The sequence below is a fragment of the Amblyomma americanum genome, chromosome 9 (assembly GCF_052857255.1).
Source record: "Amblyomma americanum isolate KBUSLIRL-KWMA chromosome 9, ASM5285725v1, whole genome shotgun sequence".
NCBI lineage: Eukaryota > Metazoa > Arthropoda > Arachnida > Ixodida > Ixodidae > Amblyomma > Amblyomma americanum.
The window spans coordinates 135,588,650-135,603,674 of record NC_135505.1 but is presented as its reverse complement, the minus strand read 5'-3'; the positions used below and the strand labels follow the sequence as shown (position 1 = coordinate 135,603,674).

At 47.5% G+C, this 15,025-nt stretch overlaps 1 protein-coding gene across 1 annotated transcript in view; it reads right to left on the bottom strand.

The window, feature by feature from the left end:
• The window catches only part of LOC144104475 (uncharacterized), a 212,759-nt gene that overhangs the window by 139,412 nt on the left and 58,322 nt on the right, over nt 1-15,025 (bottom strand). The window contains 4 exon segments of the mRNA XM_077637516.1: nt 10,718-10,830; nt 11,800-11,873; nt 12,329-12,381; nt 14,357-14,403. Of these exon segments, the coding sequence (XP_077493642.1) occupies nt 10,718-10,830; nt 11,800-11,873; nt 12,329-12,381; nt 14,357-14,403 (287 nt within the window).

The following is a 15,025-nucleotide window of genomic DNA, read 5'->3' as shown; positions in this document are numbered from 1 at the left end:
TGAGAAAGTCCCCATTACAGCCATCACTGTAAAAAGTGACAGGCCCACAAGTGCCATGAAGTTTGGAACTCATACCACAAGGCAATGAACATGTTATAGACGTCCTGTGGACATCCGGAATGTCCCATAGGGTGTCCATGGGAGCTCTAGTGCCCATCAGGAAGTACCATGAAGTTTGCAACTCACATTGGACAATAGCTGATAATACCAAATAACAGAAAAGAAAGCAATGCATAACCAAACATCATGAGCAGTGCAGAATGTATGCCCTATTAAGACAGACTTGAAACAGGTCCCAAAAAGATCCTCCAAAGAGACAGCCGCAACCCCAGTGAAACAGAATCAGAATTGGCACCTCGATGGAAACCAAGGCGGACTGTATGAAGAGAAAATTTCAAATCTCGCGCCCATTTTCGAGGCAGTCTCCCTTTCGTAATGCAAAAATCAATACAAAATACGGGATATTTCCCGACGCCAACGTGTAGCGCGGCCCTCCGGCCAGTTATCTGCACAGAGCGCGCGGGACTTCTCAGAAAGTATACCCTCACCCCCCTCACACACACACACACACACACACGCTCACGGATGCACACAGCAGCCTGACAGGAAAGGTCAGCGCCGGCGCCTCCCACAGGGCCACCGATGTCTAACAGACGTCCCCAAGCCGCCGGAAATCCAACAAACCAATCGGGACGTCTGCGGGACGTACGGTGGACGTCCCTCTCCGTAACGATTCTGAAATGCCGTCAAAACACGCGACCGCAACGGCACTTCACGCCACAAGCCGAAGCCGAAGAACGAGACGATGGTCGCGACGGGATCAAACACGATTAGAGGTGCACGGATCAGAGCGATAACGGACAACTACACGCTCAACACGGTCCGAAAAGGCGCCGAGGTCGTTCGGCTGTAGTACGACGCACCGGGGAATCACACGCCGAAGCCGACGTCGTCCGCAGATCGTCCCGAGGGAAGCACATCGGCCCACACACTCCGGCGGACGCCGGGAAGAAGAGCGCGCGGACGCAGGGCGACCCGGGTGGCACGCGCCGCTAAACTATACGCCAACGGGAGCAGCAGCGGCTGGGAGGAGGACTACGTCGGCCGATGACGGAAAACGCGGCGCAGCCGCAAAGAGACCGGGGAGAGGCGGGAGAGCACGACGTCAGGAGGACCCTCTCCCAGGGACGAGTACGCGAGGGAGAAAAGGGAACGCTACAGGGAGAGGGGAGACGAAGAAACGGGGAGGAGGAGCGCAGTCGCGGCGAGGCGCGAGAGTGGAACGGGGGGCTCCTGTGGGGAAGGACCGACGAAGAGCGGGATGCGCAGACGCCGAATGCGAGAGTAGAAATGGAATCGGGAGAGCGAATGGGGAAGAAGGGCCGAAATTGAGAGAGCGGGAAATCTGACCGCCGAAAGCGAAAAGGGGGGCAATCGTAGGGAAAGCACATAGGGAAGGTGCAAAATACATGCGAGAAAAATAGCCGTTCGAACGCAGGGAAGAAGAGGGGATGGTAGGGAAAGGATACACTGGAGCGGCAGAAAAGGGGAGTAAGGAGCATCGGCATGGCGCGAGAGCAAACGGATGGAGGAAGCAGCGACGCGATGCGGGAACAAATCCAGGAGGTGCGGGCTTCATCCCTCGCTCCCCTTCTCCCGTTTTTTTCTCTCCACGTCTCTCCTCTTCCCGAACGAGAGGAGGGCGAGCGGAGAGAGCGGGAAGCTCGCGTGCGAAGGCAATCGATATCGTCCAGCTGCACGCCTCCGTCGGCGAGTCTTATTCACTCTCGCATATAGCCATGCTCCCTCAAGCGAAACCTAAAAGCCGCGGGAACAAGGAATGGGATAGGGACGAGGAGGAGGGAATGCAAATGGGCACGTTTCTCCTCCCTCGGGAATGAAACGAAGCGAGTGAATCTCGGCCGGTCGGCTGCGCCCCGTTTATGTAAATCAGCCAATAAAGACAGCGGGAGGAAGGGGGGGGGGGGGGGGATTCGCTTTGCGAATGGGGTCCGCTCGCTTCTACACATGTTGCGCCGAAGTGCAAAAGCCGACACAAGTGTTCGATCGGTCGTCGAAATGGGGTATCGGCGGCAGGATTTTTTTTTTCTTTATAGTTCGAGCTGAAATGCACGGCACGTCCCCTTCCCGATCAGCCGACGTCAGATTAAATTCACGCAACACTGGTAATTAGAAATTTCTCTCAGTGACGTTGGCATGAGCGTTCATTCGTGGGAAATGGACAAATTTATTCACTGCTACACTTTCAGCATCGAGCTTGATAAGTTATAGCAAAGCAAAACAATTACGAAAAAAATTGGTTGGTTTTTTTTTTGGGGGGGGGGGGAAGGAAATGGCGCAGTATCTGTCTCATATATCTCTGGACACCTGAACCGCGCCGTAAGGGAAGGGATATAGGAGGGAGTGAAAGAAAGGAAGAATGAGGTGCCGTAGTGGAGGGCTCCGGAATAATTTCGACCACCTGGGGATCTTTAACGTGCACTGACATCGCACAGCACACGGGCGCCTTAGCGTTTTTCCTCCATAAAAACGCAGCCGCCGCGGTCGGGTTCGAACCCGGGAACTCCGGATCAGTAGTCGAGCGCCCTAACCACTGAGCCACCGCGGCGGGGCACGAAAAAAAATGCTTGGATTACACTTGGGTGCATGTTCCCAGTCATACTGCTTTGCCATGTAAGTTAGATTGCAGCTGGCAGAATTTAATAATTCGAACAGCACAGAAAACAAGAACCCAACATACATCGCACACTCCTCCAAACATGCTGAAAGGCAGCCCGAAGCTCAGTTTAAACTGCCTGAGAAAAGCGCCGCGAGGCACAAATTGAAGAGAGAGGAAAAATGCGGAAAGCACGACGATCGCGTATCAGACCGTATTTCACGCCAAACCGATTTCACAAAATCCCCGATACAACAAATAATTCTACAAAGAACCCAAATATCCGCAGTCAAACGCGATTTTTCCTAAAGTCTCCGCTCAACGAAAATATTTGCGACTTCCCTGAATTTTCTGTACGACGGACACGGAACTGTACCGCGCAGCTGTTTGTAAAAAAATACCGAGTTATCGAGTTAATCTATCTACGGCTCCCTTGCACCGCGCTCCCCCGCTGCACAGTCAGAACTTCCTATTAAACAGACACAACTAAAACATCGATCACAAATTCCAGCCACAATTTCCTCGACCACTGCAATCAGCTGCTGGCAAGGCGCGACGACCCCATTGCTCCGGCAGGCCGATATGTCGACGGTGGTTGCGACGCCCGCGCGAGCCAGTCTGCAAGCGCGACAGTACTACTTGCCAGCAGCTGATTTCGTTCGCTCAAGCCAAGATTGAGAGCAGCACAATCGTGGCGCGTGAATACGCTAGTCACGTGAATTTTTTGTATTTCGCCGGCTTTCTTAGGAGCTCGGAAAAAAGATACACGTGAGCCTTTCTTTATCGCAAATAAGTGGAATGGGGGTTTCTGAAGGCGCTCTCCAACTTTGCTATTCACATCTGCTGTCTAAACTCAATACGCATTTAGAAAAATTACCTTAATTGCTAATTAATTGCACAACAAAAATTTGCATGATGCGCAAGCCGGTTTGTGGGTGTAGTGGTTTCCCTGGCGTACCTCAAATATTTTATCTTTTAACCCTTGGCTAAAATTAGCCTGGACACACTGTATATGCCCCTCACCCATCTACAACGCTCGCTCCACGCAAAAAAAATTTTACAGACAGTCTTTAGACCAGCTATTGACAGTCTTCAGATTATCTATTGACAGTGTTTAAACAATCTACTGACAGTCTACAGCGAGATGTCGCTTTTGCTTCTTCGTCCCGGGAGAGGCCGCAGTTTTTCCCCCAAGTACGAGGCCGCCGGCAAGACGACCGTCCAAGACTGCACCTATGGTACAAATCCCCTTCAGCCGGCAGATGAATGCCGGAGTTTCGGGTTACGACATACTACGACGCCAACGCCGTTCACGCCGGACGTCTTTATAAAACAAAGCACGGTTGAAAGACACACACGCTCGTTTCGCAAACACTGCCCCTCCATTTGCCCAAGGCGTTCCCATAGCTACGCCCCAGACCCGGCACTCAGCGGGCGGCTATATATAGCGGGAAAAGTCTGCACCATCTGCTCGCGGGGCGCCCGGCGCGGATCGGTCAATTCCCGGAGCGGCCTAGTGTGCCTAACGGCCCGCGAGAGAAACATAACGCGCAGCGAGAGAGGGAGAAAAGGTGACCGTGCAGCACCTTACACGGGGGGGATAACAGGAGAAGCCCGTAAGAGAAGCGCCCGTAAGTCTGGGCGGAGAAAAAGTTTTAGCCTATTGGCGCACACATCCAGAGTACCTGGGAGGCACATATAAGGCGTGCAGCAATTACTACGCTCCTTTTCCACACTGGCTGTGTCACGCGAAACGCGCTTGAAGTAATTAGTTTGCCTTCGGAATTGCCTTTGTAACAGCCCCACCCTACTTGCCTCAGTAAAAAAATAATAATAATAAATAAGTACACTACAGTAAAGGAAACTATATAAAAACGAAATAGCTTCCTTCTTTTTTTAATTCTGCCCGGATAGAGTAAGCCTTTATGAAGGCTGACATTAATAAGTGCCACAGAAAGGGGTGTTTGAGCTTGGTTTTAAAATGATTGCACTATGTACAGGCCACCGAGCGTCGATGCCGCGTACGCGACCTCAAAAGCGAGCGGGAAATTTGCAGTAGATTTTAAAAAATTCCCGTTTTCGCCCGGCGGTGCCGGCCTTTCGCGCAAAAACCTGGCATATAATAAACTGCACACCTCCAAACAAAGCCTTTAATTTGAAACCCAACGTTTCAAAGCCGGCTCGGCTCCTTCATCAGGGGTGACTGGGGGGCAGTAGCTAGCAAGTATGGAGGGGAGGAAGGGGGTCAAAGGAACGAAAGCTGCCATGCGAAAGGCGTGGGGGAGGGGGAGGAAGGAGGTGGGGGGTTAAGGCTTTTAGTTGTCGCACTGTGGGGAGGCGGTCAATGGCGAGTATTTTCCTTCGAGTTGCAGAGCGAAGTCCTTGTGCATATACTGGGGGCTTCTCTCTTAATTAGCACTTGACCAGGTGCGTTTATGAAGCGGCAGCCTAATATTTAGCACGTGCGCAACTTATAATTGCAAATTACGAGGCCACTGCTTCGTTTCTGGACGTTGCCAAAATTGCGCACAACGTCGGTTTAGCGAATGATTAAATTATTACGTTTGATTTAGGATCTCCATTAAAGCGACACTGAGGAGAAATTGAAGTTGGCTTGTATCCATAGAATAGCAGCTCCTGATCACAAAAACTCCACTCTTCCTGAAAACAAAGCCCTTGTAATGTAGAAAATAGCAAGAACCAAAATACAGGTATCGCCGCCACAGGCCAATCTCGCAAGTACAAGCGCGATTACTTCCTATGACAAGAGGCGCCACCTTGGAGGAATTTTCCTTACTTCATGGAAGTCACGAATCTCTGAGGCTTGCAAAGGAAGGTTGCGCACAGCACCGCTAGCCGTCAGAAATCACGGAGTCTGCGTTTACGTCACGATTCACGTCACTCCGTTTTGTGACGTCATAAGAGTTGCCGTGGCGTCATAAGAGTTTCCTGAGTTTGAATCAGAGGGGCGGGAAAAACTATTTCAACTTCGAATCCAAATGTCTGAAATAAATGCACCTTTCGCGCCCGGACAAGCGGCAACAAAGCCATGAAATGGCGAACTGTCAGATTTTGCTAACAAAAAAAAAATTGATAGAGTTCTCCTCAATGTCCCTTTAAGCAGGCACCCGCTGCGCAGTGTGGCAGTGAATTCTCTAGAGTGATGCAAGAAAAGTGCTTTTTAATTAAAAAATTTTATGAAATGAGTTATTTGATTTTTTTTTAGAAGAATGCGCCTTTGGGCTGTTTTTTCAGATACTCGCGCAAGCACAGCGTGCAAAAACGCTTTCAAATACATAAACTCCATGACAAATAGGCGGGTTTACTATGCCCAGAAACCGCACAAAGGCAACAACGTGAGCTCTTTCCGTGCACTTCTGAAAAAAGAGCATATTTTGTTGATTAGCGGCTTACCACAGCCCTACATAATTACACACATCATTACTACTGGGTCATGCCAGCGAGCATTTGTTACAAGATTTACGGGACCTCTTAAAAGAAATTTCCTTGAGTGGTTAGTTGCAGCCACTTCTAGTTGCCCAGTACTAATGATAGAATTATATAGATCTGTAGTGGTTGGTCTGGATGGTGTCATCGTCAGTCTTATGCGACAAACCGATTCCTCTGTGGCGGAATATGCACAGCCCACTGGCCCCCGCCGAAGTCGTCGTCACGTCGTTGTACCACTCAAAATCAGCGAACGGACAGAACAAAACTCGACAACAGCAGCACCATCGCTATACAGCGAGCGAATACATTTAGAATGCTTCCGAAAGCGTTTGTTGTAAATTGTTGTGAAGCACCTTAGAACTCCGTTTGGTCCGAATGCCATTCGAAGTGTCGAATACCATTTGACTCAAATGCCACTTAAAAGTCCGCGTAGCATGGGTATTATGATATAATTGCAGTAGTAGTAGTAGCAGTACGTAGTCGTAGTAGTAGTAGAGTAATAGCACAGCACTACTCTAATACTGCTCAAATGCAATAATGTGCTACAGGAACATGTGTTTTGATCTCAAGGATCAATGTAAAACATCTACTTTGGCCACACATACATGCCAGTTATAGTTAAACTGGGATGACACAGGCCTATACAGGCCTCAAATCCCTTATAGAGAGCTCAAGTCAGTTTTTATGGGTTCGAAAAACTACAAAGTGTCTCTCTCTGTTGTGGCAATAGTGAACATAGCCTTGTTGTTTCAGCAGATGGCATAAGGTTGACCAGCGTTTGCCAGTATATGTTTAACACTGGATGAGTGATGGCAAAGCTAGGCCAATATTGACAGCTTTCTAGAATGGCATAGCCAATTCTGGCAAACAGTGGGGGAACTCTGGCTAACATGGCCAGTGACAGCCATGATTCCAGGATTGCACAGCCTGCGATGGCGAAGAGTGGGAAAGTTCTGGCTAGCGTGGCCCATATAGCCACGATTTGATGACAGCACAGCCAGTACTGGAAATACGACTGGGAACCCGAGACATTATTGGATGTGTCTGTGAGTGGATCAGCCAATATGAGATGCTCATTGGGAACTCTGGGCCTACTTAAGGCCATGCTTTGCCAACGGATTTCTAATATTGGCTCGTTGTAATGTACTACCTGGGTTATACCACAGGCAGCTAACTGCAGTCAATAACTGCAGTTATTGCAGTTATTTATTATTTTTTTCTAGCCCATGACCATAGTGATACTCTGAATCGCTTCTGACGAAGGACCATAGTGTTTGAACCTGACGCTGGTTAGAGCGTACGAGTCTTGAGTCGAACTCTTCACTGGGGAGTGAAACACGAACCACCTTTGCAGGTTGAGTTGTTCGAAACTGGGTTTTCCCCCGAAGGGCCATAGAGGGGTTTGTGGAGCCTCCTCCAAGCACACACCCCTGAAGAAGCCGGGGGCCGGGCCGGGGGTGGCTTGTACCCATTTTTATCGGTGGGTGTCCGGCGGTGGGTTTCGAACCAACCACCTCCCACAGCCGAAGCGGACGCCCAGACCACTAGGCCACGACTGCGGTTAACTGCAGTGGGTGGGGTAACTGCAGTCACACCATAGTGAGCTAGCCTCCTTAAACTATCTGTGATTATGTGCGGGTTTTGATAGGAAATTTAGAAACTAGAACAACTTCACTCTGGTCCGAAGGGTCAATTTCTTTTTTTCTAATGGGCGGGCAGAAAACAGCTACAATGCATGTTCATTTGAGCTAATCAGAATTACATGTCGCAACTTTAGGTTTTGGTTTGGTTTATGGGGGTTTTACGTCCCAAAGCAACTCGGGCCATGAAGGATGCCGTAGTGAAAGGCTCTGGAAATTTCAACCACCTGGGGTTCTTTAACGTGCACTGACACTGCACAGCACATGGGCCTCTAGAATTTTGCCTCCATCGAAATTCGACCGCCGCAGCCGGGATCGAACCCATGTCTTTCGGGTCACCAGCCGAGCGCCATAACCTCTGAGCCACCACCACATTCTTACAGCCTAGAATTGTTCCGACACCTGGCAACTAGCTAAAAACATGAAATTGTGTTATGCAGTCAACTATCAATAATTCAAACTTTAACAAGACCAGCAGTATGTTCAAATCATCTGGAGCTTGAATTCAAGGTAGAATTTTTTTTTTTTGCCACACTTGACGTTGTCCACATGGAAGCTCCATCAGTTCAAGTACTCTGAAAGTTCAAACTAAGCTATTTTAAAGCAACGTGAAAGAGAAAACCTAATTCTAAAGTTCAGCATAATTTGTTGCGGTATTATTCACTGCATCCAAAAAAAGGCATAAAGTACTGCACTTATTTCACAAGGGGCACAAAGCAGGTGGAGAGGAAATAAGAAATAAACTTCAGTGACAAAAACAAATGTAGTAAGACAAAGTCAAGGAGAGCTAAGTTATGTGTGAATCCAATAGGGATGCAAGTTGTTGCCTTTAGAGGCCAGCATTTGTATTTCCATTATTTTAACAACCAGCTCAAAAGAAAACTTACTGCAGCATTGCCAGATCATTTCTCCCATTCATTTTTTGACTATTCAATAACAAAAGTGGAATCCGGAAAAACTTCTCTTTTTTTAATGAAAACAGTGTGGATACCACTTTTGAAATGCATACTGCAATGCTGGGCTTGGACGAACCATTCTGCAAATTCATTTTTCAGGCAAAGTGGAGTTTTTTGTGGGAGAGAACAAAAAACAAACCCTTTCTCGAGTATGGTTCATCGGTACATCATTTAATATTGCGATGAAGAACACAAAACTGGCAGTGGTGCAGGACAGAGCGCTCGTGCTACACCAGCGGCCATTAAATCATCTCAATGCCATTAGTCATCTCGTCTCATTTTTCAGCTGGCCGCCACGTAACATTTGGTGTGAGGTCCTGTGTAATCATCGGCATCCTAGTCCTGGAGCTTTAGCGTCCTGTGTCAGCCATGGTCGTCAGCCGCGAGTTCTTGGCCTGCGTCGCCCGGCTTGACCCAGCTTTCAGACCCGAACCGACCGCGCCATTGCTCCCTCGCCCAGACCACCCGACACGACGAACTGCCACTGACACAAGGACCCGACCTGCCGACCCCACCGACCTGAGATGCTGTCCACATGTAAGGAGACAGCCTCCCTGCCACTGCCGTTCGGTGCGTCCAAGGGCCTCGACCGTCGGCTCCTGCAGACCTGGGGCCCAGAGGCTTCACGGACCAGGCATCATTCGCCCATCTCCTTCATCATGGCAGCCAGCACCTCACCACTTTCTCCTTCCTGTTCAACCACCCTCTCAAGCCCATCACCATTTCCCGCATCCCTTTGTCAACGATTGGGATGCTCCCTTGGTGGCCTCGGGTAGGAGTAGTGTGACGAACAAGCCAAAGCTGGCAGTGGTGTGGGACGGAGCACTCACATAAGGCCGGTAGCCATTAAATCATCTCTTTGCATTCAGTCATCTCATGTCATTCTTTGGCTACCCACCACGTAACAATATGAATCAAATTTCCATTCAGCCCATAGTTGGCAACAGTGAACAAACCCACGACCATGACAGAAAAAGGCGGCCACTACTGCAAAAAGCAAATAGCACTATGCCTAGAGAATGCAGCCACCATGGAAATGTTATTGAGCAAAAATATTAAATTTTAGCACCAAGGAATCTCTGCTGCAGTTCCTTCCTAAATCTATAATTTTATCCCTGTTAACCAGAAAGGCAAAGATACAGTCTCGGTCAAAAGTCTTAAGGCCAAAGGCTTTTTGCTTCAGCCACATAACAGAGCCATTACGGCATTACTAAAAACCGAACAACCTTGAAATGCTAGCAGAAGATTTCTTCTTGCGGTAGAAAAGCTTCCTTCTTGACTTGTGTCTTGAATGATTCCCTACACGAAGCATTCTAAGAACATGAATTTTGCTGCAGGTGAATGCTAAGGCCTAAAGACTTTTGACCAAGACTGTACAAGATTCAACAGCTGTCAGAAAGAATAGAGGACAACTGCAACTGTGCTTGTCCCTTTGAAAAATGCATGGAGCTATGAATCCACAGAGCTTTACTGCATTCTGACTGTTTCGCCTGAGCGTGTCCTAGGAAATGCTCCCCCCTGCCCCTTGTTAATAAATAAGGCACTATAAGACCATAACAATATTTCCCCGCCAGAAACGGGTCCTCATTCAAATACAGAACAGCATTATACAAGCATTCCACTCAGCCGAACATGTCAACCGGCAGCCTCAAGAGTTTCGCAGAAAAGAAAATTTCTTCAGCAACTGACCCCTCGAGCTTGCCATGCCCAGCGTCATGTTCAATTAGCAACGTGGCGACATGCGGTGTCATTATACGTCACTACTAGAACCGTACGTGACCTCTTAGTAATAATTCCAATCTCCCTGAGCTGGCATCCCACTGCATGTCAGATGTGTTGCCAATTCCCGTCCTGCGTACACCCAAATGCACCAGGAACCAGAGTAGCGGCCCCTTGCAAACTGCAGCACGCACTTTGGGCGCTCAACCATCCAAAGAAGCTCTGCTGCATGTTTGGGAGGAAAGCACGGATGAAACCAGAAGCATGAAACTCACATCTGGAGGTCGCAACGAATCGCTTTGAGCGCAATCAGCGAAACCCCGAGGAAACACCACAGCTCCGTCTGTCGCCTCTCCAGTGCTGATTGCTCCTCCTTGGTTTTTGAAACCTTAGAAAAAAAAGGGGGAGTGGGAGGGGAGGCAAAAAGGGGACAAGGGAAACAAAGGCAACGCAGGCTTACACACACCACCAGCACAACAGCCTCCACTGCGCTCGCTAGCAACGTGCAAGCCCTGCACAACACGAAATGGAGAAAACTAAGCCTTTGCTTGTGCCTCATCAGATTACGAAATCTGGACCCAGGTCACGCAGTTTTTCACCTCCTTTGCTGCAAGGATAACATATGCCTCCAAAAATTGCCTGTGGACCTCGCCAAATTTTTTTATTCAGATACTCGCAGGCCTCCGGGCCAAACGTAATACACTACACTAGAATGACAATGATCATGACGGATTTTAATGGATTGAAAGCAGCTTTGGCTGAAGAGCGCCATAAAACAAGGTATTTTGTTTACCCAAGGTGGGGTCAAAGACCCATTTCCCAAGTATTTCACCCAGGTTAAGCCGAGCACCAGGCCTAAGGAAGCTTGTACACACTGTATCACAGGTGGGCACCTGGCAGCACTAGGGATAGAACCCCGCACCTCCCGCATGCGAGGTGGATGCTCAAACCACTAGGCCACCGCTACGATCTTTAATTAGGAACTTTTCACAGCATACCAGTACACCATTACTGTCTATTCAGTTTTCATAACGTAAGTACAGTCAATTTGCAAACAATACAATTTTGCTTTCTTTTATGGTACTGTGCACACATTCACCAAAACTATTAATCTTGATTTGTATTTTTTACAACGAAATTCTCTTTCCTGCCATAGCTTGTGTGATTCATATTTTTTACGATGAAGTTCTTTTTTCTGCCATAGCTTGTGAGTATTGCAATATAGCGGGATATCAATGAATATCAGAAAGCTGTACAGCTTTCACTCAAGTGTGAAGCTCTGTTAGGATAGACGTTAGTGTCTCCCGAGTGCTAATCAAATGTTAACTGCAACACTGCCTAAGCCTGCCTTCCTTACCTTTGCTTCCAGTTCTTTGATGACCTCTTCTTTCTTCTTCAACTCCTGCTCCAGCTTTGCCTGCAAAGCTTCGGCTAGAAAAATCGAAAAGAATAAAAAGGTGTTCTAATCGCACAAGTGCAGCAAAAAGAATGACAGGTAGAAATTAAGCGCAAGAAAATCTTGCATAATTTGCACTTCGGCACTCAACTGCTGAAAAAAATTATGTTCTACACCATCGTACTTGGCAGTAGTCTCCACTCTCTCGCTGGAAGCCAAACTCCCAGCTAACCCACGATCAGCTGCCAAAATCTCAACGTCACTAACTCTCAAATTAACCCAGCTTCAGAAGTGCAAATAGCATTAATTGAAAACACAAAATAGCTTTTACCTGAGATAACAATCCAAAACAGCACTCAGCCTGACATTGCCCTCAGCGTAACATGCCAGGCAACCAAAAACCACAGATGACAACCCAATATTGTCCAGCAGTGTTTGGCAGTGCCAAAAATTAATATACACCAATAAGAGAAGCGAAATTAACACACACCTCCAGCACTGGCCAGGTTCTCTTGGACAAGTGCTGTGATCCTCGGTGGGAGGCTGCACATGAGCAAAGCAAGGTCACGTGACTCTGCTTAATTGTTCACGCGAAGTTGCACAATTTTTGAGCTACATTTGTTTGTGATAGCCAAGAAAGATACAGCCAGAGGTTGTAGGCCGAGTTAAAAAAGCCAGGTGAACACACAAGTTGATTCTTACAAGATACCAAGCATCGATGTGCACTGTGAGTTCCCCTCTACTTGCAGGTCAATAAAATGCAAAGTATGCCAGCATAGGTAGAACAAATTTAAGAAACAAACAAACGACCATGCCGATTTGCAACACAAAGCACACTATTCTACTCTGATGCACAACACAGTGGATTTAATAATTAATCCTTTGAACTTCATCCACAGTGAAACCATCGCCATCATGAAACAGCCCACTGCAAGACAAAGGCTTTTCCCAAAGACATTTATTATCCCTGCGTACCATATGCCTGGGCCACATTACGCCGGCCAATTTCCAAAGTTTGCTACTTCTTTCGATTCTTGGCAGTTCAACTATGAAGTGACAATTAACATGGTATATCGTATTTTTTGGTGTATAACACAATTTTTTTCTGAATTTTTCGTCGGTCTGTCTCATACAACAATGCAATTTATATACGGGGAAAAATGGCGCGTCACTGCATGCCATCTTTTGCCATGCCAAGGAACTATGTTTAAGAAGAAAGCTGATGAGTAAAAAAAAAACCAATCAATGTGTTGAGATCCATTTTTCCCCTACAGTGTCCTCTCCGGTGACTGCTCAGCTGCACCTATGCAGTGGCAGGTCTGCGCTTCTGGGGCCCAAACGCATACACGCAGATAGATCTCCGCCAAAGTGAATAACAGTAACAGAACGTAGATCACGCTATGCGACAACTATCTTTTTTTTTTTTAGTGTTATCCTATGAGTAGATTCGCATAATCTCTCCACAACGTAAGTAGATCAGGCAACGGCATGAAGTGCATGCCGCAGCCACAGCATCACATCAGTTTGGCTTTGCACACGTAGTGCGTTGCTTTTGCTCAACATGGCACCACCGGCGAGGTGAGGAAGCTACAATGCGAAATGCAAGTTGCAAGCCGTTGAATACACACTTGAGAACGGGAACTGGGCAGCAGAGGGACAGTTCGATGTGAGTGAAAAAATCACATGGGACTGGCACAAACAATGAAGCCAGCAAAAGAGGCAGGCCGCGTACCGAATGAACACACACATCTTATACACCAGTGCTACATGTGCAATTTTTTTCAGAAAAGCAGCCGTTTACACGGAAGTGCGATTTAGTCACAGGTGTGACTTATAGACTGGAAAATAGAGTACCCAAGAAATGCAAAAACCAAAAAAATATTTGTATATGTAACTTGTAAATATCCCGTATGAGGAGTTTTGATGTGCTGATGCTATATGTAGACTGCTGGGAATGCTGTAATGGAGGGCTTCAGTTCATACTTTCGATTACTTGCAGCATTCCTAACACGCACAGCACATGAACGTCGTTTCTCCATTTCGCCTCCATCGAGATGCGGCCAGCGGAGCAGTCGGGGTTCAATGCCACGGGCTCAGCAACTAATCGTCAAAGCCATCAAGCCACCATGATGGATATAAAAAAAAAAATTAACGCAGCACAGAATAGTGCTTTCCACAATGCATTCAAACTACTACAGGCCTTGCCTATTGTAAACTGGACTACTGAGTAGTTATGTGGCCATGAATCGAGATTAGGCCACAGAGAGGCAAACCAAGTATAATCAAGCAAGAAACGGTACAAGCAAGCGAAACCACAGAAATGGCATGGCCCGCAGCACCCAATACAACTTCCTTCTAAGGAACTGAGCATGATGCACCTGAAATAACGCCCCTTCACCCTGTTCAAGCGGCTTGAGCAAAAAGATACTACTAGTGGAAGCTACTTCATGCGAGCAACTCTCGTGGTTGCTCACGAGACAAAAAAAAAGACCAACAGATTAAATGTGACCACACTCACCTACTGTGGTTCGACTGGCTCAGCAGGACAGAGTTCAACAGCCCTTCCTGCACAATACAAGAACAAAAAAAAGATAATTGAGGCAGGTCAGAAAACTACCACTCAAACCTGAAGGAGTCATCCTCCCTTTAGCAAAGGACCTGGCAGTGAGGTTCGCCGCCGTAATTGAAATTGCTTCAACCCGAAAATCCCTATTTCAGGCACTTTCTGAGTAGCAGCTTGAAAACTTTGCCAATTTGGGAAAAGTGACAGTTTTGGTTCTTAATACTTCCTGAAACTCAAAAAAAAAATCCCGATTTGCCAAATTTTACCCCTCAAATTCCCCTGTAACAGGCAAAATTCCCCTGATGAAACATCCCTGAAACCTAGTGAGCAGGAAATGATGACCAGCTCCTGGCCACCATAGCCTGGTGACAAGGAGCCGATGACCACAGACCGCTGACCACTCAACATGGTCTCAAGCGTTGCATTTCTGTCGAAGAGCTCAGCATCCTCTGAGTAGCATTCACTTTTGGTCAGAAAATTTTGCAGCCTTTATACTCCTTCACAGCAATGAATCTGAAGCTGAATGTTTGCTGCCACGCATTTGTGGCTGCACATTTTCAATTTTCAGGCACATGCATACATGTGCGTGAAACTATATCCCATCAAATTCACCCCTAAACATTG